The sequence below is a fragment of the Jaculus jaculus genome, chromosome 8 (genome assembly GCF_020740685.1).
Source record: "Jaculus jaculus isolate mJacJac1 chromosome 8, mJacJac1.mat.Y.cur, whole genome shotgun sequence".
In the NCBI taxonomy this organism is placed as follows: Eukaryota; Metazoa; Chordata; class Mammalia; order Rodentia; family Dipodidae; genus Jaculus; species Jaculus jaculus.
The window spans coordinates 35057922-35078210 of record NC_059109.1 but is presented as its reverse complement, the minus strand read 5'-3'; the positions used below and the strand labels follow the sequence as shown (position 1 = coordinate 35078210).

The following is a 20289-nucleotide window of genomic DNA, read 5'->3' as shown; positions in this document are numbered from 1 at the left end:
TGGCACACACATTTAATCCCAGCACTTGGGGGGCAAAGGTAGGAGGATCACTGAATTTAAGGCCAGCCCGAGAATACATAGTGCATTCCAGGTCAGCCTGAGATAGAGTGAGACTCTACCTTGAAAACCAAAATAAAAAAAAAAGAACATAGTGGGTGTGTTTGTGTTTGTATGTATAGTGTGTTGTATGGCACCCTGTATGCTTGCCTGTGGTGGTGGGCACTCACCTACAGTGGCCAGAGCAGAACATAATCTATGAGTCTTCCAGTAGATCTTGTTTGAGCCAGTCTGTTTACTGATTCTGGAGATTAAGAGATTTTGATGATTCTGGGGTCTCTACCCTCCTGCATGACTGGGGATGCAGGCATGCGTGACCGTCCCCACCTGTTTATGTGGGATCTGGATATTTGAATTTTGGTGGTCTCAGGCCCCTTTAGGCCATCATGCATGTGCAGGAAGCACATGTGGGTGCTGAGTCATCTCTCTAGCCTTGTTTTTATTCTTCTATTAGCTACCTATTTACTCATCTCTTTTACAGCTTCAAGAATTTTGTTGCATACCTAATTTATTTATCTCCACTAATTTTAATTGTCTTCATGAACTTATTTCATATTTTTATATTTATATACACTCTATATGGACACTTTTAGTGTCATTTTATATATTTTTAAAGACTGTAGCATAAAATAGCAATACTCAGTCTGCTGTGATTGATGGAGGTATTCAGTTTAACTTTTGATTCTTGGTCAAAAATTTTTTTATTTATACACATATATAGAATATTAACTTTATAATTAATATTAATAGAATTGAAATTAAATTTGTATGTACTATATCTTTGGAATTTTTTAAGGATTCTTATTTTATGTATGCTTATTTAATATTCAAGATTTAACATCAATATCCATAAATAGAAGATGTAACCATCAACCAAAGGAAGGACTTACTTGTATGAAGCTGCTTATTGATTTTCAAAAGGGTTTTTATTTTTAAATAATTGTAGGAAGTTGTGAAAATTGTATAGAGAGGACTTTTGTACAATAATGACATCTCATGACTGTAGTATACTGTCAAGTCAGGAATTTGACTGGTATAATATTAAAGAACAAACTTTGAAATTTTCTCCTTACCCAAAGGTTATACTTCAAATATATATAAAACCTATTTTTCTCTTTCAGCAATTTTTCCAGCTAGTAAAATTACGAAAGCTTGGACTTAGTGATAATGAAATTCAGCGGCTCCCTCCAGAAATAGCAAACTTCATGCAGCTTGTGGAACTTGATGTGTCTCGAAATGGTAAGAAATCAGTTCTACTTGGATTATCTACTTGTCTGTTTTGATGGTGAGACTTTTATAGTAAATATATCTGTATAAAGATTATTGAAAATATATTTTCTGCTGCGTGTGGTGGTGTATGCCTTTAATCCCAGCACTAGAGAGGCTGAGGAGGAGGATCTCTATGAGTTCAAGGTCAGCCTGAGACTACATAGTGAATTCCAGAACAATTTAGGCTAGAGGGAGACCTTACCTCAAAAAATTTTACACACACACACACACACACACACACACACACACACACACACATTCTGGTGGTTGTCAGAAAGCTATATGCACTTTTTTTGTGGAAGATAATGACACTTGTTTTACTAGTTATGTACAGTGTATACAGCCATGTTGGTACCATTGTTAGCCTCCCCCCTCCAAAGGGACCCTCTTTGTTGGGGAATGTGGGTTGTGCATTATGGGGTTAGCCATCAGTAATGGGGAAGAGGCAATGTCTCTGTGCATAAAGTTCTAACTTGTGGCTCTAACAATCTTTCTGTCCCTTCATCCGCAAATTTCCCTGAGCCATGTTGGGTTTGTTTTAGGTCTACTTCAGTAATGAGGTCTTGGGAGCTTCTGTGTCTCTGGATATCTGGTTTGGTATGAGTTGAGTATTCTCTGTGTCTATCTCCTTCACCTTTTGCTGGTACCAGGTTTACCAAGAAAGCATCACTCTTGTTCATTTCTCCTATTACTCTATGGTTTCAGCTGGGGCCCTGGTGAGGTGCGATGGGCTGATTCTCTTCTCAGGTTCTGCGTCCATCTGAAAAAGAGAAGCAAATTCTCCAACAGAGAGTGAAATCAGCACCAGATGAATGGGATAACCATTATTATTTTAGAGGGAATTTAATAGGGATAGGCCCTCTTGTAGCCCATGATTGAAGGGAGCTTGACAAATAATGACATTTTAATTAATTAATTTTTTTGAGACAGGCTGGCCTTGAATGTGTAATTCTTGTCTTATCTTCCCAAGTGTTAGGATTTCAGTGAGTCACCATTATGCCTGGCTCATGACATTATTTTAATTTGGCAACTTCAAACACACACAAAACACACACACACACACTAATCATTTATGCACTCATGACACTCTCTGATCCTGCTCCTATTCAACCCCTACTTCTTTTCCTATTAGCCCACTTCCTGCTTTCATGTCTTTTTTGTGACCCATTGAGATTTATTAGAATTGCGTGCATGAATATGGGTTGGGTGTTATTTACTGGGGTATGGGCAGTTAAACCCTGGCTATCTACTGGAGAAAATAACTCTCCCTAGCAAACATTGACTGCTGATAGCTCCTCAGGGAGGGAAGGTGCATCTTAAGTCCTTGTCCCATCCATAATATGTTGATGGGCCCGCCTTTGTGCAGGTAACCATAGCATATGTGAGTTCTTGAGTGCAGCAACTATGTCATGTCCAAATGGCAATGTTCCCTAGCGCTCCTCCCATCCTCTGGTTCTTACATTCTTCTTGCCATTCTCTTTTACTGTGTTCCCTGTGTCTTGGTGAGAGTGACATAGATGTCCTGTTTAGGGCTGTGCACATGACCTTCACTTATTTTTAACACTTTGATTTTCTTTGAATCTCTGCATTAAATGACCCACCAACTATGAAATAAAGCTTCTCTGACCAAAGCTGAGTGAAGCACTATTTGATGGGGACATAAAAGTATCTTTAAAGGCAGCTTGTTGGATATAGCATGTCTGTGTAGCAGAATATCAGTAGTAGTTTGCCCACTGGGCTTATGACCTCCTTAGCTGTGGCACCAGGTGTGCATTTCCTCTAGTGGAGTAAGCCTCAATTCCAAGCAGAAAGTGGTTGGTTACTCCCATTACAGTCAGGCCACTATTACACCAGTGGGCACATTCTGCCCAGCATGTCTGTACTATAACATGCAGAGCCCACAACTGACTAAAACTGTTGATGGCTTTTTTCCCCTGACAGCCTACATGATAGCTTTCCGGCACTATGAAAACTAGTCAACAGTTAGGCTGGGCTACTCAATTCCACCTTAATCCCTCTAAGGCCTAAACCTGAAGTGTGTGGTATCTGCAGCAAAAGGGTCTTGCCATCTATTTTTGTAGCAATCAAGGGCAATGACAATGGCCTTTCTTGTTTTGGGAGATTCTGGGGCCTCCCTTTCCAACAGTTTGAAAGCAAGTATCCCACCTGGCTTTGCGATTTTCATTTAATCACTCATGGCTTCTAAAAGCAGCCTAATCTACTCAGGCAGGGGACTTCCATTCAGACTAACCCAGTTTCTTTCTTTCTTTGTTTGCTCCCTAATTTTAGTTTTAAATGAGCTTTAAAAGAAGCAAATTTCCATAGTACTTATTCATATATCCTTAGTTTTGGTTAGCCCTCTGCAAACCTTTTCATTGACTCTTTCCCAATTCTGGTGGAGTCATTATGGTCTCATGTATAGTAACATTATCTTAAATAAGGATATTTAGACTCATTCCTTCCCTATTTGGATTCCTTTTTTTTTTTTTTTTTTTTTGGTCTTGTTCCTCTAGCTAGAATTCCAGCACTACATTGAATAAGAGCGGTGAAATTATACATCCTTGTCTTGGTCCTGATTTTAGTAGAAATGCCCCTTGTTTAGTATAACGTTGATTATATTTTTGTTGTATATAGCCTGTATTACCTTGAACTGTGTTCCTTCTATCTCCAGCTTATTCAGAAGTTCTATGAGGAAGGCATGTTGGACTTTGTCAAAAGCCCTTTCCCCATCTATTGAGACAATCAAGTGTTTTTCTTTTTTACTTGAGTCTTTGTATGATGTGTTACATTCATCACTTGCACCTGTCTTATCGGTGAGAGTGGGATATTGAAGTTATACTCTTCTGTTGTGCTGAGGTTAATATGTCTTTACATGTATTAGTATGTGCTTTGTGAAAATGAGTGCTTCTGTGTTGGATGTGTACTTCATTAGAATTGTAGTGCTTTCTTTGTGGATTGATCTCAATGAGAATGATGTGGCTTTCTCTGCCATTTTTGGGTTAGTTTTGGTTTGATGTCTATTTTGTCAGATATTAGAATAGCAATGCCTGCTTCTTTTTTGATTATATTTGCTTGTAATACCTTTTCCCATCCTTTCTTCTTCTTTGCCCATAATTTATTATTTGTTTTTTCCATGGTGTTTCAAAGATCTCACATGGTCATATATATTTTTAAATCTATCAATGTCCTTAACTAAGTATCCTTCTACCTTGTTTTATTTTGTTTTAGCCTTGTCTTTAATTCCTCATATCCTGCCCTCTCCACGTTTCTTTCTATTGATGAGGCTTTATATTTGATTTAATACAGTTTTCATCTCCAGCATTTCAAATTCCATTTTCATATTCTATGTTGATTTCCTTGTTTCATTCATCTGTTTCTTCATATTTTCATCCATTTTTTGAGCATATTTGTAATTGTTCTTTTGAATGCTTCAGGATTTCATCTAGGTCTTTTTCATTTGGGACCATTATTTTGGGATTGGTAGTTTTGGGAAAAGACAGGTTACCTTGTTTTTTCATGTTACTTAACATTACTTGGAGTTTTGAACCTCCTAGTAGGTTGCCTTGCTGCTAGGAGTTCCTCTCTGATGGGCAGTCTCTGTCCTGTCTTCTCTGTTTCTAAGTACAATTTTGGACTGGTATCTGGAGCTAACTCTGGCTCTGGCCTGATTCAGGCCAGTTACTTCTAGTTTCACTAGTTCTTATGAGCTCTTCTTTCTTTTATACATTCAGAGTTAGAAGGAAGGGCTGCCCACGTTTTCCCTCATACTCATTTTTAACCTCTAGAATTTTGATGAAAGAAACTGTGCTTTACTGAAAGCCTGTGTCTGTACACAAAATGTTTCTTTATCCTTGGATACCTTCACCGTACCTTGTAAATATACCTTTCAGTAAATGTTGAAGTTTTGTGAAGGATTGAAAATCTTTCATCAAGTTCTTTTGGAAATGCTAAGGGGGGTTATAAACTGTCCCTCAATACTAGCAGAGCCTCATGTTGACCCAGGTTGTAGGAATTGGGGTGCGGATGGGAGGGTGGTGGTAGTAGTGGTGATGTATGTCTATCTCTGTGTGTATTAGGAAAGGAGAGGGAAAAGCGGCCTGATGTCTGGGTGGGTTCAGGGGGTTTTTGAGGTTGTAAAGTACTTACACAGATGACAGAGCAGAACAAGGTTACCTTGTTACTGCAATCAATAGGAACAGGGGTCATGGATCATTTCCAAGACAGGCAAATCTCACTGTACTTCCCTTCCCTTTTTCCTTTCTTTCTTTCGAAAAATATGTCAACATGAATTTCTAAGGCAACTAGTAAATAGAAATCACAAATCCTGTAGCCTGAGAGGCAGTGTGAAAAGCCCATTTTGTACAATTTTAGGCACTTTTGAAGATCTGGGGCTGGTCTGAAGGTCTGTATGGCCTTTGGTCTTATGTTGGACCATTTGAGGCTGTTTGCTACAGAGGCTGATTCTTCAGGTTCTCTGCTCAGTTGAAAGTACAAGGCTTTGGTCAGTGAGGAGGAAGACACAGTGTGTTGTCAGATTGCTCAGGGCCTGTGGATTACCATTTGTGAAATGTGGACATGCAGTGACTTACCTGAGAGTTTGGTTACAATGTGGATTCTTAGGGACTATGTCTGGAGTGGTACTTGAGACTCTGCCTTAAATTCTAGAGTATGGTCCCTCTTTCTACCATCTGCAGAGTGCCAGGACCTTAGAATTCACACTCACAAACTTGCTTCAGATTTGCAGTTAGCAACTTTACATTGTTAGATGCCCAGGTTTGCCCCTGATGCCTGGCACCTCCCATGTTTAAGGTGGGGCATTTTCTGTTTCCTACCAAGAATATTCTTGGTTCCATGGTAAGATGGTAGGGCTGACTTAAGGTTAAGTACACTTGAATTCTGGGAGCAAAATTAGATCTTTTCTGATCTTAACTTGCTTAAGCAAAAAGTAAAAGTTTTCTGTTTCTCTCTGAGAAAGTTTGTTAATGAAGAGAAGCTTTATAGGGCTGTTTCTTGGCCAAGAACTGCCCAGACCTCTAAGCCCTGACTTTTGTAGCATTGTTTTCTAACATTTCAGGCACAAAGTCAAGGCAGTTGCTATGTAGCAAAGAGAGTGTTTGAGGAGTGTAGTGCTTGTGGGTTGTCTCTGCTGTCGGTGCTGTTTATGTCATTGAGGCGTAGAGGCTGTTCCCAGCATTACTGGATGCAGACCTTGGGCTGAAGTTTAGCTCAGCCATCAATACTGGGTTGACTTGGGGTTGGCCCTTCACCCTGCCGGCTATGTTCTGCGAAGGAATGGAATGAAACCCTGCTTGTATGAAACTAGAGAGAGTTGAGAAAAGTGACATGCATTTCATGTTAAATAGGTAAATGGCCAATATATATACAGAGAAAAAGAAGCTAGTTGTTTTCCTGGTCTATGAAGTAAAAGATGCTTGGAGCACTGTATATGAAACTGGTATCTTAATATGCTATTAAAATTTTGTCTACAAAATTGAACAGGTTTATAATTCAGATATGAAGTTATTTTCTATTGTGAAATGCCCATGGATCAATGCCAGAATTTTATGTCTGCTTAACCGATTCTAAGCTGTTCTAGGAAAATGGACTCTGGTTGTATGAGAAAAGATGAACTCCATATGTATAACCTTTTAAAAAATATTTATTTGAGAGGTGAAGAATGGGTGTTTCAGGGCCTCTAGCCACTACAAATGAACTCCAGATGCATGCACTGGCTTGTCCATCTGGATTATGTAGGTTCTGGGGAATTGAACCTGAGTCCTTAGGCTTAACAGTAACCACCTTAACTAAAGTCATCTCTCCATCACTCCATTTTGCTATGTTTGAGTCTTGGACAGACATTCTTAATACATTATGAATCCTGCCCCAAAGGTTAGTAAGTTGAATTTTATTGTCTGTATTGTAATATGACATACTTCAACAGTGCTGTGTCGTTCTTCTTTTAGCTTAGTTTTCCCCATAGCATAAGGATATACCATTGGCATGAGCCAAGTACCAAAGAATTCAAGGGGCTATTATCAATATAACACGTTGTGAAGGTGGAATAGGAGTGTTCAAAGTTCAGTTGGCATTCTATGGAAAATAAGTTATTAGTTTTATTTCTCTTATGGATAAATATATGCTGCACATAGGAAGACTATGGGTAGTGACTTGCTTACCTTAACTAATTATTTTACAAACAAGCTAATAAGAACATGAAAGTAGGATAGTGTTAGTATAGTTTGTGACTAGTATCACAGCACCATAAGCAGACTGCCTAGCACAAATCATCTTGCCAGTCTCTTCTGAAGCTTAGGCTTTAGTTAAATAGGGAGGGTGTTTATCCGTAGCATGCATGGAAGAGTAAGCAGCTACTTGTTTAGTGTAACTAACCTAAAACCAATCTCGATGCCTACTGACATGACTTTATGTTTGCTTGAGTATGTCCTGAGAAAAGACTTCCTGATTCTAGTTATAGACAGTGGTCCCTGCTTTCTTTGTAATAATTGTAAACATCCACAGCTGCTCAACAGAAGTTGGGTTTTACCCATGCAGACTTCAGATTTGCCCTAATGCAGACACTGCTCTTTCCTTTCTGGGTGCCTAATTGGGGATCAGGATTAACATTGTTTAGCACATTGTCCCATTGGCTGGACTTAATCTGCTAAACTAGAATATCCTTGTCATTGTCATTGTTAAACCACTTCTGAGATATCCAGCTAGGGGAAGCCTGCCACAGCACTCATTCTCTTTGCACGTATCAACGAGAGAACATTCAACACAGAGCTTGCCCTCTCGCTGCCTTCCTGTCATGAACCTTTTCTCGGCCTAACTGCTGCCTTCTCTTTGGTTAGGAAGGAAGGTTAGTACAGGAAAAAAAATAAAAAATAAAAAATCACTACTGGTAGTGAAGTATACTCACTTGATTCCAGACTGTAAAACTAGTTTTTTAAGTGGAAGCAGAAAAGATTTGGGTTTTCTGAGGCTTTCTAATCATATTTCCATGCTGCAGTGTTTTACAGATTGTTGCTTAAATATAGCCATGCACAGGAACCTGTAAAGGCCTGCAGTAGCTCTGACAAACCATTGATAGACCCCAGTGATGCATTTACACTTTTGGCTTGGTGTGCCTCTCTTCAGTTAGTCCTTTTGCCCCTGTCTAGAAGGGCCACTCAGTGACCCTCTTTTCTGCTTTGCTTTGCTCTTTTCTCTCTCTCTCTTTTTTTTTTTTTTTTTGAGCTAGTGTCTCACTCTAGCTCAGGCTGACCTGGAATTCACTATGTAGTCTCAGGTTGGTCTTGAACTCTTAGCGATCCTCCTACCTCTGCCTCCTGAGTGCTGGGATTAAAGGCGTGCACCACCGCACCCGGTCTTGAACTCTCAGTGATCCTCCTACCTCTGCCTCCTGAGTGCTGGGATTAAAGGTGTGCGCCACCGCACCCAGCCCCCCCCCTTTTTTTTTAATTAGCTGTCTATTATAGAACAACCTGAGTTTCAAAACAAAGCTTCTGAATATATTTTTTAAGGTCAACAAGTTCTTTGTTTACTTAAAGCTCTCTAAATGTTTTTGTTCAAAAAAGACAGACAGGGCTGGAGAGGTGGCTTAGTGGTTAAGCGCTCGCCTGTGAAGCCTATGGACCCTGGTTCGAGGCTCAGTTCCCCAGGTCCCACGTTAGCCAGATGCACAAGGGGGCACGTGCGTCTGGAGTTCGTTTGCAGTGGCTGGAAGCCCTGGCGCGCCCATTCTCTCTCTCTCTCTCCCTTTATCTGTCTTTCTCTCTGTGTCTGTCGCTCTCAAATAAATAAATAAAAAAGAACAAAAAAAAATTAAAAAAAAAAGAGACAAGTAGGAGTATGTACAACAGAAGCATTAGACTTTATTGGAGGAGCATCTAGTGGAGGGACACCTCATGTCTCAGCAGTAGAAACTAGAAATGAAGGTGTCCATGCAGCATAGGGCCAGGGAGGTTTATGTTCAAGGAAAGGGAAAGGGAGAAGCATTAGCAAATGTGAAAGCAGTGAACTTCTTTGAACTCCTTTCTTCCCAGAACATCAGAAAGGTATCTGATGCCCCTGGGGTTTTTCAAGTAGCATGGGCTGTCCGCTGGCCGATTTCTTGGAGTTTGCCACTAGTATGCTGAATTTCTAACATCCTAACTCCTTCAGTTTTACCTTTTTTTTTTTAATAAATTTTTTTTGTTCATTTTTTTATTTATTTATTTGAGAGCGACAGACATAGAGAGAAAGACAGATAGAGGGAGAGAGAGAGAATGGGCGAGCCAGGGCTTCCAGCCACTGCAAACGAACTCCAGACGCGTGCGCCCCCTTGTGCATCTGGCTAACGTGGGACCTGGGGAACCGAGCCTCGAACCGGGGTCCTTAGGCTTCACAGGCAAGCGCTTAACTGCTAAGCCATCTCTCCAGCCCAGTTTTATCTTTTTAAAAATATTTTTTATTTATATATATTTATTTGAGAGAGAGCGAGAGAAAGAAAATGGGCATGCTAGGGTTTCTAGCCACTACAAACAAACTCCAGACATGTGCACCCCATTGTGCATCTGGCTAATGTGAGTCCTGAGGAATCAGACCTGGGTCCTTTGGCTTTGCAGGCAAACACCTTAACCACTAAGCCATCCCTCCAGCCCTTATCTTTTTTTTTTTTTTTAAATGGTGCTTTATCTTTCTTCTTTTACCCTCTTCTTGACACTCATTTACTCTGTCCTTACATGCTACATTGGTTAAGTCCTGATTTTTCCCAAAACCATGGTGGATTTATGCCCAACAGGCTAAGTTGCAGAGCAAAAGTAGTTGCAGTGGTTTCTTCTGAAATGAATTGAAACTTAACACATAGGAGAGATTCTCCCATTTTAATTTATTAGGTTCTGTAGGTATTGGTGTGATTGTTTCTAGCTCTGAAAGTGATTGAGGTCTGGTTGGCCTATTGCTTGCTTCATTTTGATTACAGGACATCTGTTTTGTCATATGAATCCATCTTGAACCATGTAGTGCTGAGTTGAGGGTAGCTGAAAGCTAGATGGCATTTGTAAGGATGATGACGACAGCATGTACTCACCACTGCTGATGGTGCTGTCATCATCAAGGTAGAGAAGACAAATCTGTGGTTACTTTCTTCTTACTTGTACAAACCCAATCCAGACCAGCTGATGGGGAGGAAGAATTTATTATTTTGGTTTACATTCTCAATGGGAAGCTTCATGATAGGGGAAAGCATGGTATGAACAGAAGCTTGATGGCACTTCTGCCATGGCAAGTGGAAAACAGCAGCAAGGACTCTGGCAAGGGAGAACTAGCTATAATAACCCTAAGCCCACTTCCAGGGTTACACCTTATTCAGCAAGGCACTTCTTCCCAAATTGCCACCAGGTGGGGACCAAACATTCAAAACAAATGAGTTTATGGGGACATCTGATTCACGCCACTACAGGGACTAAGGATGCTAGAGAAAAAAGTCTGGAAATGAAAAGCAGGAGCTGCAGCTTGTGGGTTATGTATAGAAATGTGTTGAGTTTTAGGTACTCTTTTAAAAGTTATTTCTTTATTTGTTTATTTGAGAGAAAGAGGCAGAGAGAGGATGTGAACTCCAGAGCTTCCAGCTGCTGCAAATGAACTCCAGATTCATGTGACACCTTGTATATCTGGCTTATGTGGGTACTGGGGAGTCAAACCTGGGTCCTTTGGCTTTGCAGGCAAGCACCTTAACCACTAGGCCATCCCTCCAGCTCGAGGTTTTAGGTTATCTTTTTAAGTAGTAAGTCTAATTTGTCTGCTCAGAGCCAGAAATGAAAATGACCAGTAATTTTAAATTCAGGCAACATTTGTTGAATATCTACTAAATATAAGTCTCTGTAGTATGTTTTCTGTCACCTGAAGAGGTAAATCTATAGGCACAGCAGACAAATGAAAAGAAATGCACATAAATAACTCATATTGTAGTGTAACATGTTAAGTCCTTACAACACAGAAAGGTGGATATAAGAATGTCTCTAGCAGGCTGGAGAGATGTCTCAGTGCTTAAGGCACTTGCCTGTAAAGACTTAATGATCTGGGTTTGATTCCCCAACACCACATAAAACCAGATGCATAAAGTGGGACATGTATCTGGAATGCATTTGCAGTGGCTAGAGGCTCTGATATGTCCAGTCTGTCTCTGCTAATAAATAAATAAATACATAATTTTTTTTAAAAAAGAATGTCAGTAGCAACTGATTGGAAAGCAGAATAAGGAAATTTTAGTTTGACGTTGATATTGGGCATTTTGACAGTTCTTTTTTTTTGTTGTTGTTTATTTTATTTATTTGAGAGTGACAGACAGAGAGAGAGAGAGGCAGATAGAGAGAGAGAATGGGAACTCCAGGGCCTCTGGCCACTGCAAACGAACTCCAGACCCGTGTGTCCCCTTGTGCATCTGGCTAATGTGGGTCCTGGGAAATCGAGCCTCGAACCGGGGTCCTTCGGTTTCACAGGCAAGCGCTTAACCGCTAAGCCATCTCTCCAGCCCGACAGTTCTTTTTTAAAAATTATTTTATTTATTAGAGAGAGAGAGAGAGAGAATGGGCATGCTAGTGCCTTCAGCCACTGCCAGTAAATTCCAGATGTATGCACCACCTTGTGCATCTGGCTTATTGGGTCCTGGGGGGTTGAACCTGGGTCCTTTGGCTTTGCAAGCATCACTTTAACTATTAAGCTATCTCTCCAGCCCAATTCATTTACTTTAGTTTCAAATTTATTCCTTTTTATTTTGAGATAGGATCTCATGTAGCCCAGAATGTAGTTGAATTTACTTGATTTGGGAAATTCAAGGCTCTAATGAATAAGTAAACGAATGAGATGCCCAGCAGGAATGCCACTTTTGTTTTTAAGTTTATTTTGAGAAGGAGAGAGAGAGTGGAAGCGCGAGCGTGCGTGCAAGAGAATGGACGCACCAGGGCCTTCAACCACTGTTAATGAACTCCAGAAGTGTGCCCCCTTGTGCACATGTGCGATATTGTGGACTTGCATCACTGTGTGTCTGGCTTACTTGGGACCTGGAGCTTCAAACATGAGCTTTTAGCCATCTCTCCAGCCTACCCCCTTTTTAAAATTAATTACTTCAAAACCTTGTTGTAGATTTATGAAGCCAGATTTATTATTAAAGTATTAATGTATCAGTGCTTAACTATTAGCTAGTCACTGGAATATTTAAGATTCATAAAAATCACAGAAATAAATAAGAGTTTAAACTCTATGACTTGTCATAGGATAGTTCTCTTTTTATTGGATAATTGATTACTGTGTTAAAAGGAGATTTTTCTGCTTGGGAAAACAATAAAGTAATGCATAGTCAGTATAAATGAAATATTAATAAAAATTCTCAGCATTTCAACACAGTGGAGAAATTATTACTGTGTAACTTGCAGTTCAGAGCTGGGGAGTTGAGGAAGGACTATTCCAGGGACGTCAATGGCAAGATTCTCTGCTCCATATGGCCGCCAGGGATCTAAGCTTCTTTCTTCTTGTGATGTCTAATCTTAATTCAGCTAGTGGTTTTCAAGGTCCTTATGGGAAATTTTTATGGGCTATGCCAACATCATTTCTAGGACTATGCCAACACAACATCATTTCTTTCTTTCTTTCTTTCTTTCTTTTTCTTTTTTTTTTTTTTTTTTTTGGTTTTTTGAGGTAGGGTCTCACTCTGGTCCAGGCTGACCTGGAATTAACTTTGTCATCTCAGGGTGGCCTTGAACTCATGGCAATCCTCCTACTTCTGCCTCCCGAGTGCTGGGATCAAAGGCATGCGCCACCACGCCTAGCTATCCAACATCATTTCTATCACAATTTAGTGGCCAGTTAGCTGAAAGGAGTTGAGAAAACTCTGGTAGTTAGAAGAAAGCATGACTTTTGGCTAAGCACTGGATAACCTGCCATGCCTGGTATTTAATAAAATGCTGAAGTAGTATAATTTTATGCCAGAGAACATGACCGATAACAGGTGTGGGAGGCTGTGGTTTTAGTATGAGAAATTGTGTCACACAGTTACGGAGACTAAGAAGTTCCCACGATCTGTTCTGTCTGGAAATGGGAGACCTAGTAACACCAATGTGTAATTCCAAGCTGAGTGTGAAGTCAGTAGGGGAACTAGCAAGGTAAATCTCAGTCCAAAGGTAGAAAACAAAACAAAACAAAACAAAACAAAAAACATGTCACAGCTTAAGCAAATGTACAAAATTGAGAGGAAAACTTTCCTCCCTCTAACTTTAGTTCAAATTCTTGCAGGATTGATGCGTACTGTGTTGAGGAGGGCCCTTGACTTTATTGAATTTATCAATTCAGATGTTTATCTCATCTGGAGACACCTTCAAAGCACACATAGAAGTGTTTAATTTGGCACACTGTAGTGCACTCAAGTTAGAGAATAAGCTTAACTAGTAAACATGTATGCATGTGCTCACACATGAATGATTGCATTATAATATCACAACCTTCCAGTGAGGGATGTATATATAGGAAATTCAGACACATGTTTAAAGGGAACAGGGTAGCTTTTGCCTTTCTTGCCACATCTGGAAAAACAAAATATAAAACCAGAAACAGGTTAATGTGATGGATGGCCACTGATTAATAGCATAAAGGCTGTATGCAAGTGTGTGACTTGTAATTTGAAATTGAAAACCTACTTTAGAATAGGTTTTAAGGATTGAGAAAATGGATCCTTGGTTAAGTACACTTTCTACTACAGCATGAGGATAGGACCTCTTGGACCAGAGACCACCAGGTTTGACTCCTCAGAATCCATGTTAAAAATCTGGGGATGGCCTTGCACCTCTAACCTCAGTTGTCCCTTAGGTTTCTTCATCTGTAAGATACAGATTATAGACATTTAGATTCATAAAAGAGGCTGTGCATTTAAAATGTTTAGAACGATGCCTTGTCTAGAAAGAACCATTGCATTGTTTGCTGTAATCATTTGAAGATATGAACGGAGAGAGTTAGAAGGCAGGTCAGGGATGTCTGTTATCACCTCGTGTTCTTTTCGTAGGGTGTGGCTATTCACTGAGCACTGTGACAGCACGTTTAGTTCCCTGGCATAAATGATGAGGAGGGGTGATTTGTGGCCTTGATAATTTTGGTTTGTAGTTTATCAGCACTTGGAATGTTCATTTGGTTACATGTGAATTTTCTTACAACATTTCCATAGCCTTGTCTCCTCTGCAAACTGGCACTGGCCTGGCATCTGGTTGGATCTGACCTAGTTAATAGCCACAATTTTATCTAACTGGCTATGTCTACATGAAGCCCTCCTTCAAGCAGCCAGTGAATTTCCATCTCTGCAGTTATTCTTTGTAACAATTAATTTCAGATTTATCTTTTTTCTTTGCTGTGGAAAAAGTGATTTACATTTGACTTATTTCTGAAAAGAATGTGAAAAGCACCTGGAAAACATGAGAGAAGTGAAGTACTGGGATCACTCATTTCTTTGTCTTAGGTTTTTTAGGTTATTGTAGAGAATTAGCAATAAACATAAAATATCATTTTTGCACCAAAGAGAACAATAAGTCTGGGCTAGAGAGATGGCTTGGCGGTTAAGCCACTTGCCCTGCAAAGCCTAAGAACGCACGTTCAGTTCTCTAGTACCCACGTAAAGCCAGATGCACAAGGTGGTGCATATGTCTGGAGTTTGATGCAGTAGCTAGAGGCCCTGACCCACTTGTTCTCTCTCGATCTCTCATAAAAAAAAAAGGAAAAAAAGAAAACAGCGAACAATAACTTTTTCTCCCTGTCATATTTGTTAGGTGTTCGTTGTATATGAGTATGAGGTTAATATTTCCAATGTATTTTTAAATAATATTTTTATTATTATGAAATTTACAGTACAAACATATTGCATATTGATCATATTCTCCTCGGCTTATCCTCTTATGTCCCCTCTCTCCTGCCCCATTCCACTAGGGCCCTCCTCATCAGCAGGGATGTTGGAATTCACTGTGTGGTCATAAATGAACCTTTCATTCTCAGTGTGGGGGACAGTGTCTCAGGTTCACCTTTCTGTTCTATGGCTCTTATAATCATGTCTTCTTCAATGTTCCCGGAGACTTATTGGGTGTGTCTTAGTCTACTTTAGTGTTGAGCTCTCTGCATCCTTTGAATTTCTTTTTTGATGAGTGTTGAATATCCTTAGTGTCTACCACCATCTCCATCTGAGGGAGTATCAGAATAGCAGTGAGAGGAGTACTCAGTTTTAAAAATCATCACTTTCTCTGTAGTATTCCCTGGGCCCTGGCAGATAGGATAGAGATGACCTTTCTTGTGCTAGGCAGTTGGCTATTTTTCCTTGTCATATTGATGAATCTTGTTCTCCCTGGTAATCACTGCCACTTTTTTTTTTTTTAAGGAGCAGACTCTCCACCCAAAAGTAACACAGTGTTTTCTAACTTTTTAATGGACATGCCCTCTATTATAAGCCAAAGGATAGTGGGAATTTTTCTCTGCAGTCTATAATAACCTTCCTATCCATAGGACTGTGATTTAATTCTCAGTGCCAGTTCTCCCTCCCAATTAGCAGACCTCATACCCAACTGGAGAACAGATGATTACAACCATGGCCTGTTTGCTGCTATTGCACAGATGTTCTTGCCCAGCTGATTGAATTTGAAGCTTGCAGGATCCCCTGCTTGTTCACTTTGTAGGTGACCATTATCCCCCAGCAGCTTGCATAGATAGCATTCTCTAGCACTGTGAGGGCTAGCCAGCAGGGAGCTGGCTTCTCTTTATTCTGTGCTCACAGTCAGTGGTGTGGTGGTTTGATTCAGGTGTCCCCCATAAATGTAGGTGGTCCGAATGCTGGGTTTCCAGCTGATGGCAGTTTGGGAATTAAACCCTCCTGGAGGCAGTTTGTTGTTGGGGATGGGCTTAAGGGTATTACAGCCAGTTTCCTCTTGCCAGTGTTTGGCACACTCTCCTGCTGGTGATGTCTATCCTCTGTTCATGCCATCATTTTTCCCTGCCATCATGGAGCTTCCCCTCTAGTCTGTAAGCCAAAATAAGCACCCCCTCCCCCTGCCCACAAGCTGCTCTTAGGTGTTTTCTGCCAGCAGTGTGAACTTGATTGCAACTGGGGATAACCAACTGCTTGGAAATTGCCTGCACTGTTCTGAAGACTTTATTAGGTTTTTTTTTTTTTTTTTTTTTTTTTTGTCCTTCTGCTGGACAGATACCTGTCAGGTATCTACTCTCATCCGTCCTTGTTTCTACTCTCTTCTAGCCTTATTCTAGTTCCTGCTGGTGCTACTGATATTTACTACAACTTGCAAATAAATAAAGTTCTTCCATACTAGGGACTATGTATGTGAGAGAGAAAATGTGGCATTTGTACCTTTCTGAGCCTGTGTGATCTTGCTTAGTGTGAATTTTTTTCCCCCGTTAATCCGTTTTCCTGAAATTTTTATTATTTCATTTTCTCCTTACTGCTGTAGAATTCCATTGTGTATATGTACCACATTTGGGCTGTTTCCAATTCCTAGTTATTATGAATAGAGAGCAACAAACATGGCTTTAGGGTTTATACCTAGGAGTAGTATAGCTTGATCAAATTGGAGATCTGTTTTCAGATTTTTTAAAATTTATTTTTATTTATTTGAGAGTGACAGACAGACAGAGAAAGAGGCAGATATATATATATATAGAGAGAGAATGGGCACGTCAAGGCCTCCAGCCACTGCAAATGAACTCCAGATGCATGCGCTCCCTTGTGCATCTGGCTAACGTGGGTTCTGGGGAGTTGAGCCTAGAACTTGGGTCCTTAGGCTTCAAAGGCAAACACTTAACCACTAAGCCATCTCTCCAGCCCTGTTTTCAGAGTTTTGAGGAGCCTCCATACTAATTTCCATAGTAGCTGTACAAGTTTGCACTCTTGCCAGCACTGTATGAGGGTCTTTCTTTTCCCACACCCTCACCAGCATTTTGTTGTCATTTTATTTTTTGATGAATGCCATCCTGACTGGAGTGAGGTGGAATCTCAATCATATTTTAATTTGCATTTCCCTGACAGCTCAAGATGTTGAACATCTTTTAAAATATTTACTAGCCATTTGTCTTTCTTCTTTGAAAAATGTATGTTGAATTACCTGCCCCATTTTTTTGGATGGATTGCTTGTTTTTTTATTGCTTTTTTTTTGAGTTTTGTATATTCTAGATAATAAACTTCTGTCAGATGTATAACTAGTTAAGATTTCCTCCCATTTTGTCCATTAACTCTGTTGATGGTTTGCTTATCTATATAATAACATTTTAGTTTCATGAGATCCCAGTGGTTGAGTGTTTGTCTAGTTCCCTGGGCTACTGGCTTGGTTTTTAGAAAGTCTTTTCCTATGCCTATACCTTGGAGTGTTCTTACTATTTTTTCTTATACTCATTTTAGAATTTCAGGTCTTATATTGAAATCCTTGATGCATTTGAAGTTGACTTTTGTGCAGGGTGAGAGAAGTGGGTCAAAATCCATTCCACAGTCTTCTGATGGATAGTTAAGTTACTTAAGATCTCTCTTTTTTTTGTACTATAAGCTTCCCTCTTAGCACTGCCTTCATTATGCTCCATAAGTTTTGATACATTGTGTTTTCATTTTAATTCAGTTGTACAACTTTTATTTCCTTTTTAATTTCTTCAACCCATTCATTGTTTATTAGTGAGTGGTCCGGTCTCTAGGAGTTGATATATTGTCTTTTGTTTCTCTTGTTGATTTCTAGCTTTGTTGCATTATGGTCTGATATAATATAGGGAGTCATGTCTATTGTCCTGAATTTGTAGAAACTTGCTTTATGTCCTAATATATGATCTATTTTAGAGAATGTTTGATGAGTTGCTGAGAAGAATGTTTATTCTGTAAAGTTAGGGTAGAATGTTCTGTAGGTGTCTGTTAAGTCCATTTGATCTGTGATGTTGATTAGCTCCATATTTCTCCATTTATTTTCTGTTTTGATGATCTGTCTATTGATGATAGTGGAATATTAAAGTTTTTTATTATTATCATGTTAGGATTTATTTCTGATTTAATGTCTAATAGATTTTGGATTGTCAAATTTGTGCACCTTTGTTTGGTGTATATGTACTTATGATTGAAATATTTTCTTGTTGAATTATTCCTTTGATGACTATATGGTATCCTTCTTTCTTTTCTTTTATTGACAACTTCCATAATTGTAAGCAATATCCCATGCTAATCCCACCTTCTTCTTACTTTCCCCTTTGAAATGGTCTTTTTTTCCTATTATGATGGTCTTGTGTAGGTAGTGTCAGGCACTGTGAGGTCATGGATATCCAGGCCATTTTGTTTCTGGAGTCCTACCCTTCCTTTGGCTCTTACATTCTTTCTGCCACCTCTTCTGCAATGGACCCTAAGCCATGGAAGGTGTGATAGAGATTTATTCAGTGCTGAGCACTCCTCTGTCACTTCTTCTCAGTACCATGGTGCTTTCTGAGTCATCCCAAGGTCACTGGCATCTGAAAAGAGAAGCTTCTCCAACCAAAAGTGAGAGTAGAAATATATAGGTATGAACATTAAGAGAAGTGTTTACTGGGCAGTTTGGTGAGCATAGTATATTCATTTAGCCAGACAGCAGCAGATGTTACACCCCTAGAGCTCATGACTACCCCTGTTGTAGGTTTTCAGTATCAAGGTTTTATTCCCTCCCATGGAACAGGCCTCCAGTTAGCTTAGAGGGCAGTTGGTTTCCCCCATAACAGACATGTCACTATTGTACCTGTTGGCTCATTTGGCCTAGCTGGCCAAATGCAAGGCTTGCGGTGTCCACTGTTGGGTACCTTCACTGGTGATTTCTCTCTCTCCCATGGAACTGCATGCAGCGTGGCTTTTTCCTGCTTTCTGTCAGCTGGTCTACATGGAGGAGGTTTTCGCTCAGCTCCAGTAGGATTTCTCAGTGACCGTGCAGCCCAAGTATGTGGAGTCTTCAGCAATAGGGTCTTACTATCTATTCCTGGTGAGAAACCAAGGGCCTCGGCAATGGCTTGTAATGTTTTGGGGGTATCAGGGATCTCCCTGGCCAACAACTCACTGGAAGTTATCCCATCTCTGGCACTGAAAATTTTTTAGTAACAATCTATGGCTCCTGTGTATTCCATTGTCCAAAAAAGTAGGTTTCCATATGACTTGTTTATATCCTCTTAGATTTTGGTTAGCCCTCCTTCCACCTTTCTTTTACTCAGTCTCTTCCCCTGACCTCACTTAGGCCTTTTCACCCCCATTAATCTGTTCTTCTGCTTACATATATACAATACCATCCTATTAAGTTCCCCCTCCCTCCCTTTCTATTCCCTTTATATCTCCTTTCTAGCTTACTGGCCTATGCTATTGAGTTTATATTTTTGCTTATTGATTTATTAGAGAGAAAGACATAGATAGGGAGAATGTACGTGCCAGGACCTCTAGCCATTGCAAACGAATTCCAGACATATGCACCACTTTGTACTTTGGCTTTATGTGAGTACTGGAAAATTGAACCTTTACTGGAAAGCACCTTAACTGCTAAGCTGTATCTTCAGCCTTGCCTTCTTTATTTTTTGCTTACTTTTGGTTTAATGTTTGTTTTGCCAGATGCTAGTATAGCCACACCTGCTTACTTCCTATTCCTGTTTGCTTGGAATATTTTTTCCAATCCATTCAACCTAAGGTATCGTCTGCTTATAATAGTAAAATGAATTTCTTGTAGAGAGCAAATGGATGGTTCCTGTTTACTTATCTGTTAATTTGTATCTTTTTTGTTTGTTTGTTTAAGGTAAGATCTCACTGTAGTCCAGGCTGACTTGAAATTCACTAGGTACTCTCAGGGTGACCTCAAACTCACAGAGATCCTCCTACCTCTGCCTCCCAAGTGCTGGGATTAAAGGTGTACACCACCACAGCCAGCCAATTTGTATCTTTTAATTGGGGAATCGAGTTAAATGTTCAGAGTTGTA

The 20289-nt window shown here is 39.9% G+C and overlaps 1 protein-coding gene across 1 annotated transcript in view; it reads left to right on the top strand.

Annotated features, from left to right (window-relative positions):
- Lrrc1 (leucine rich repeat containing 1) overlaps positions 1 to 20289 on the top strand; it is a 158707-nt gene that overhangs the window by 54503 nt on the left and 83915 nt on the right. The window contains exon 2 of the mRNA XM_004668186.2: positions 1179 to 1296. Within this exon, the coding sequence (XP_004668243.2) occupies positions 1179 to 1296 (118 nt within the window). The remainder of the gene's footprint in view (positions 1 to 1178; positions 1297 to 20289) is intronic.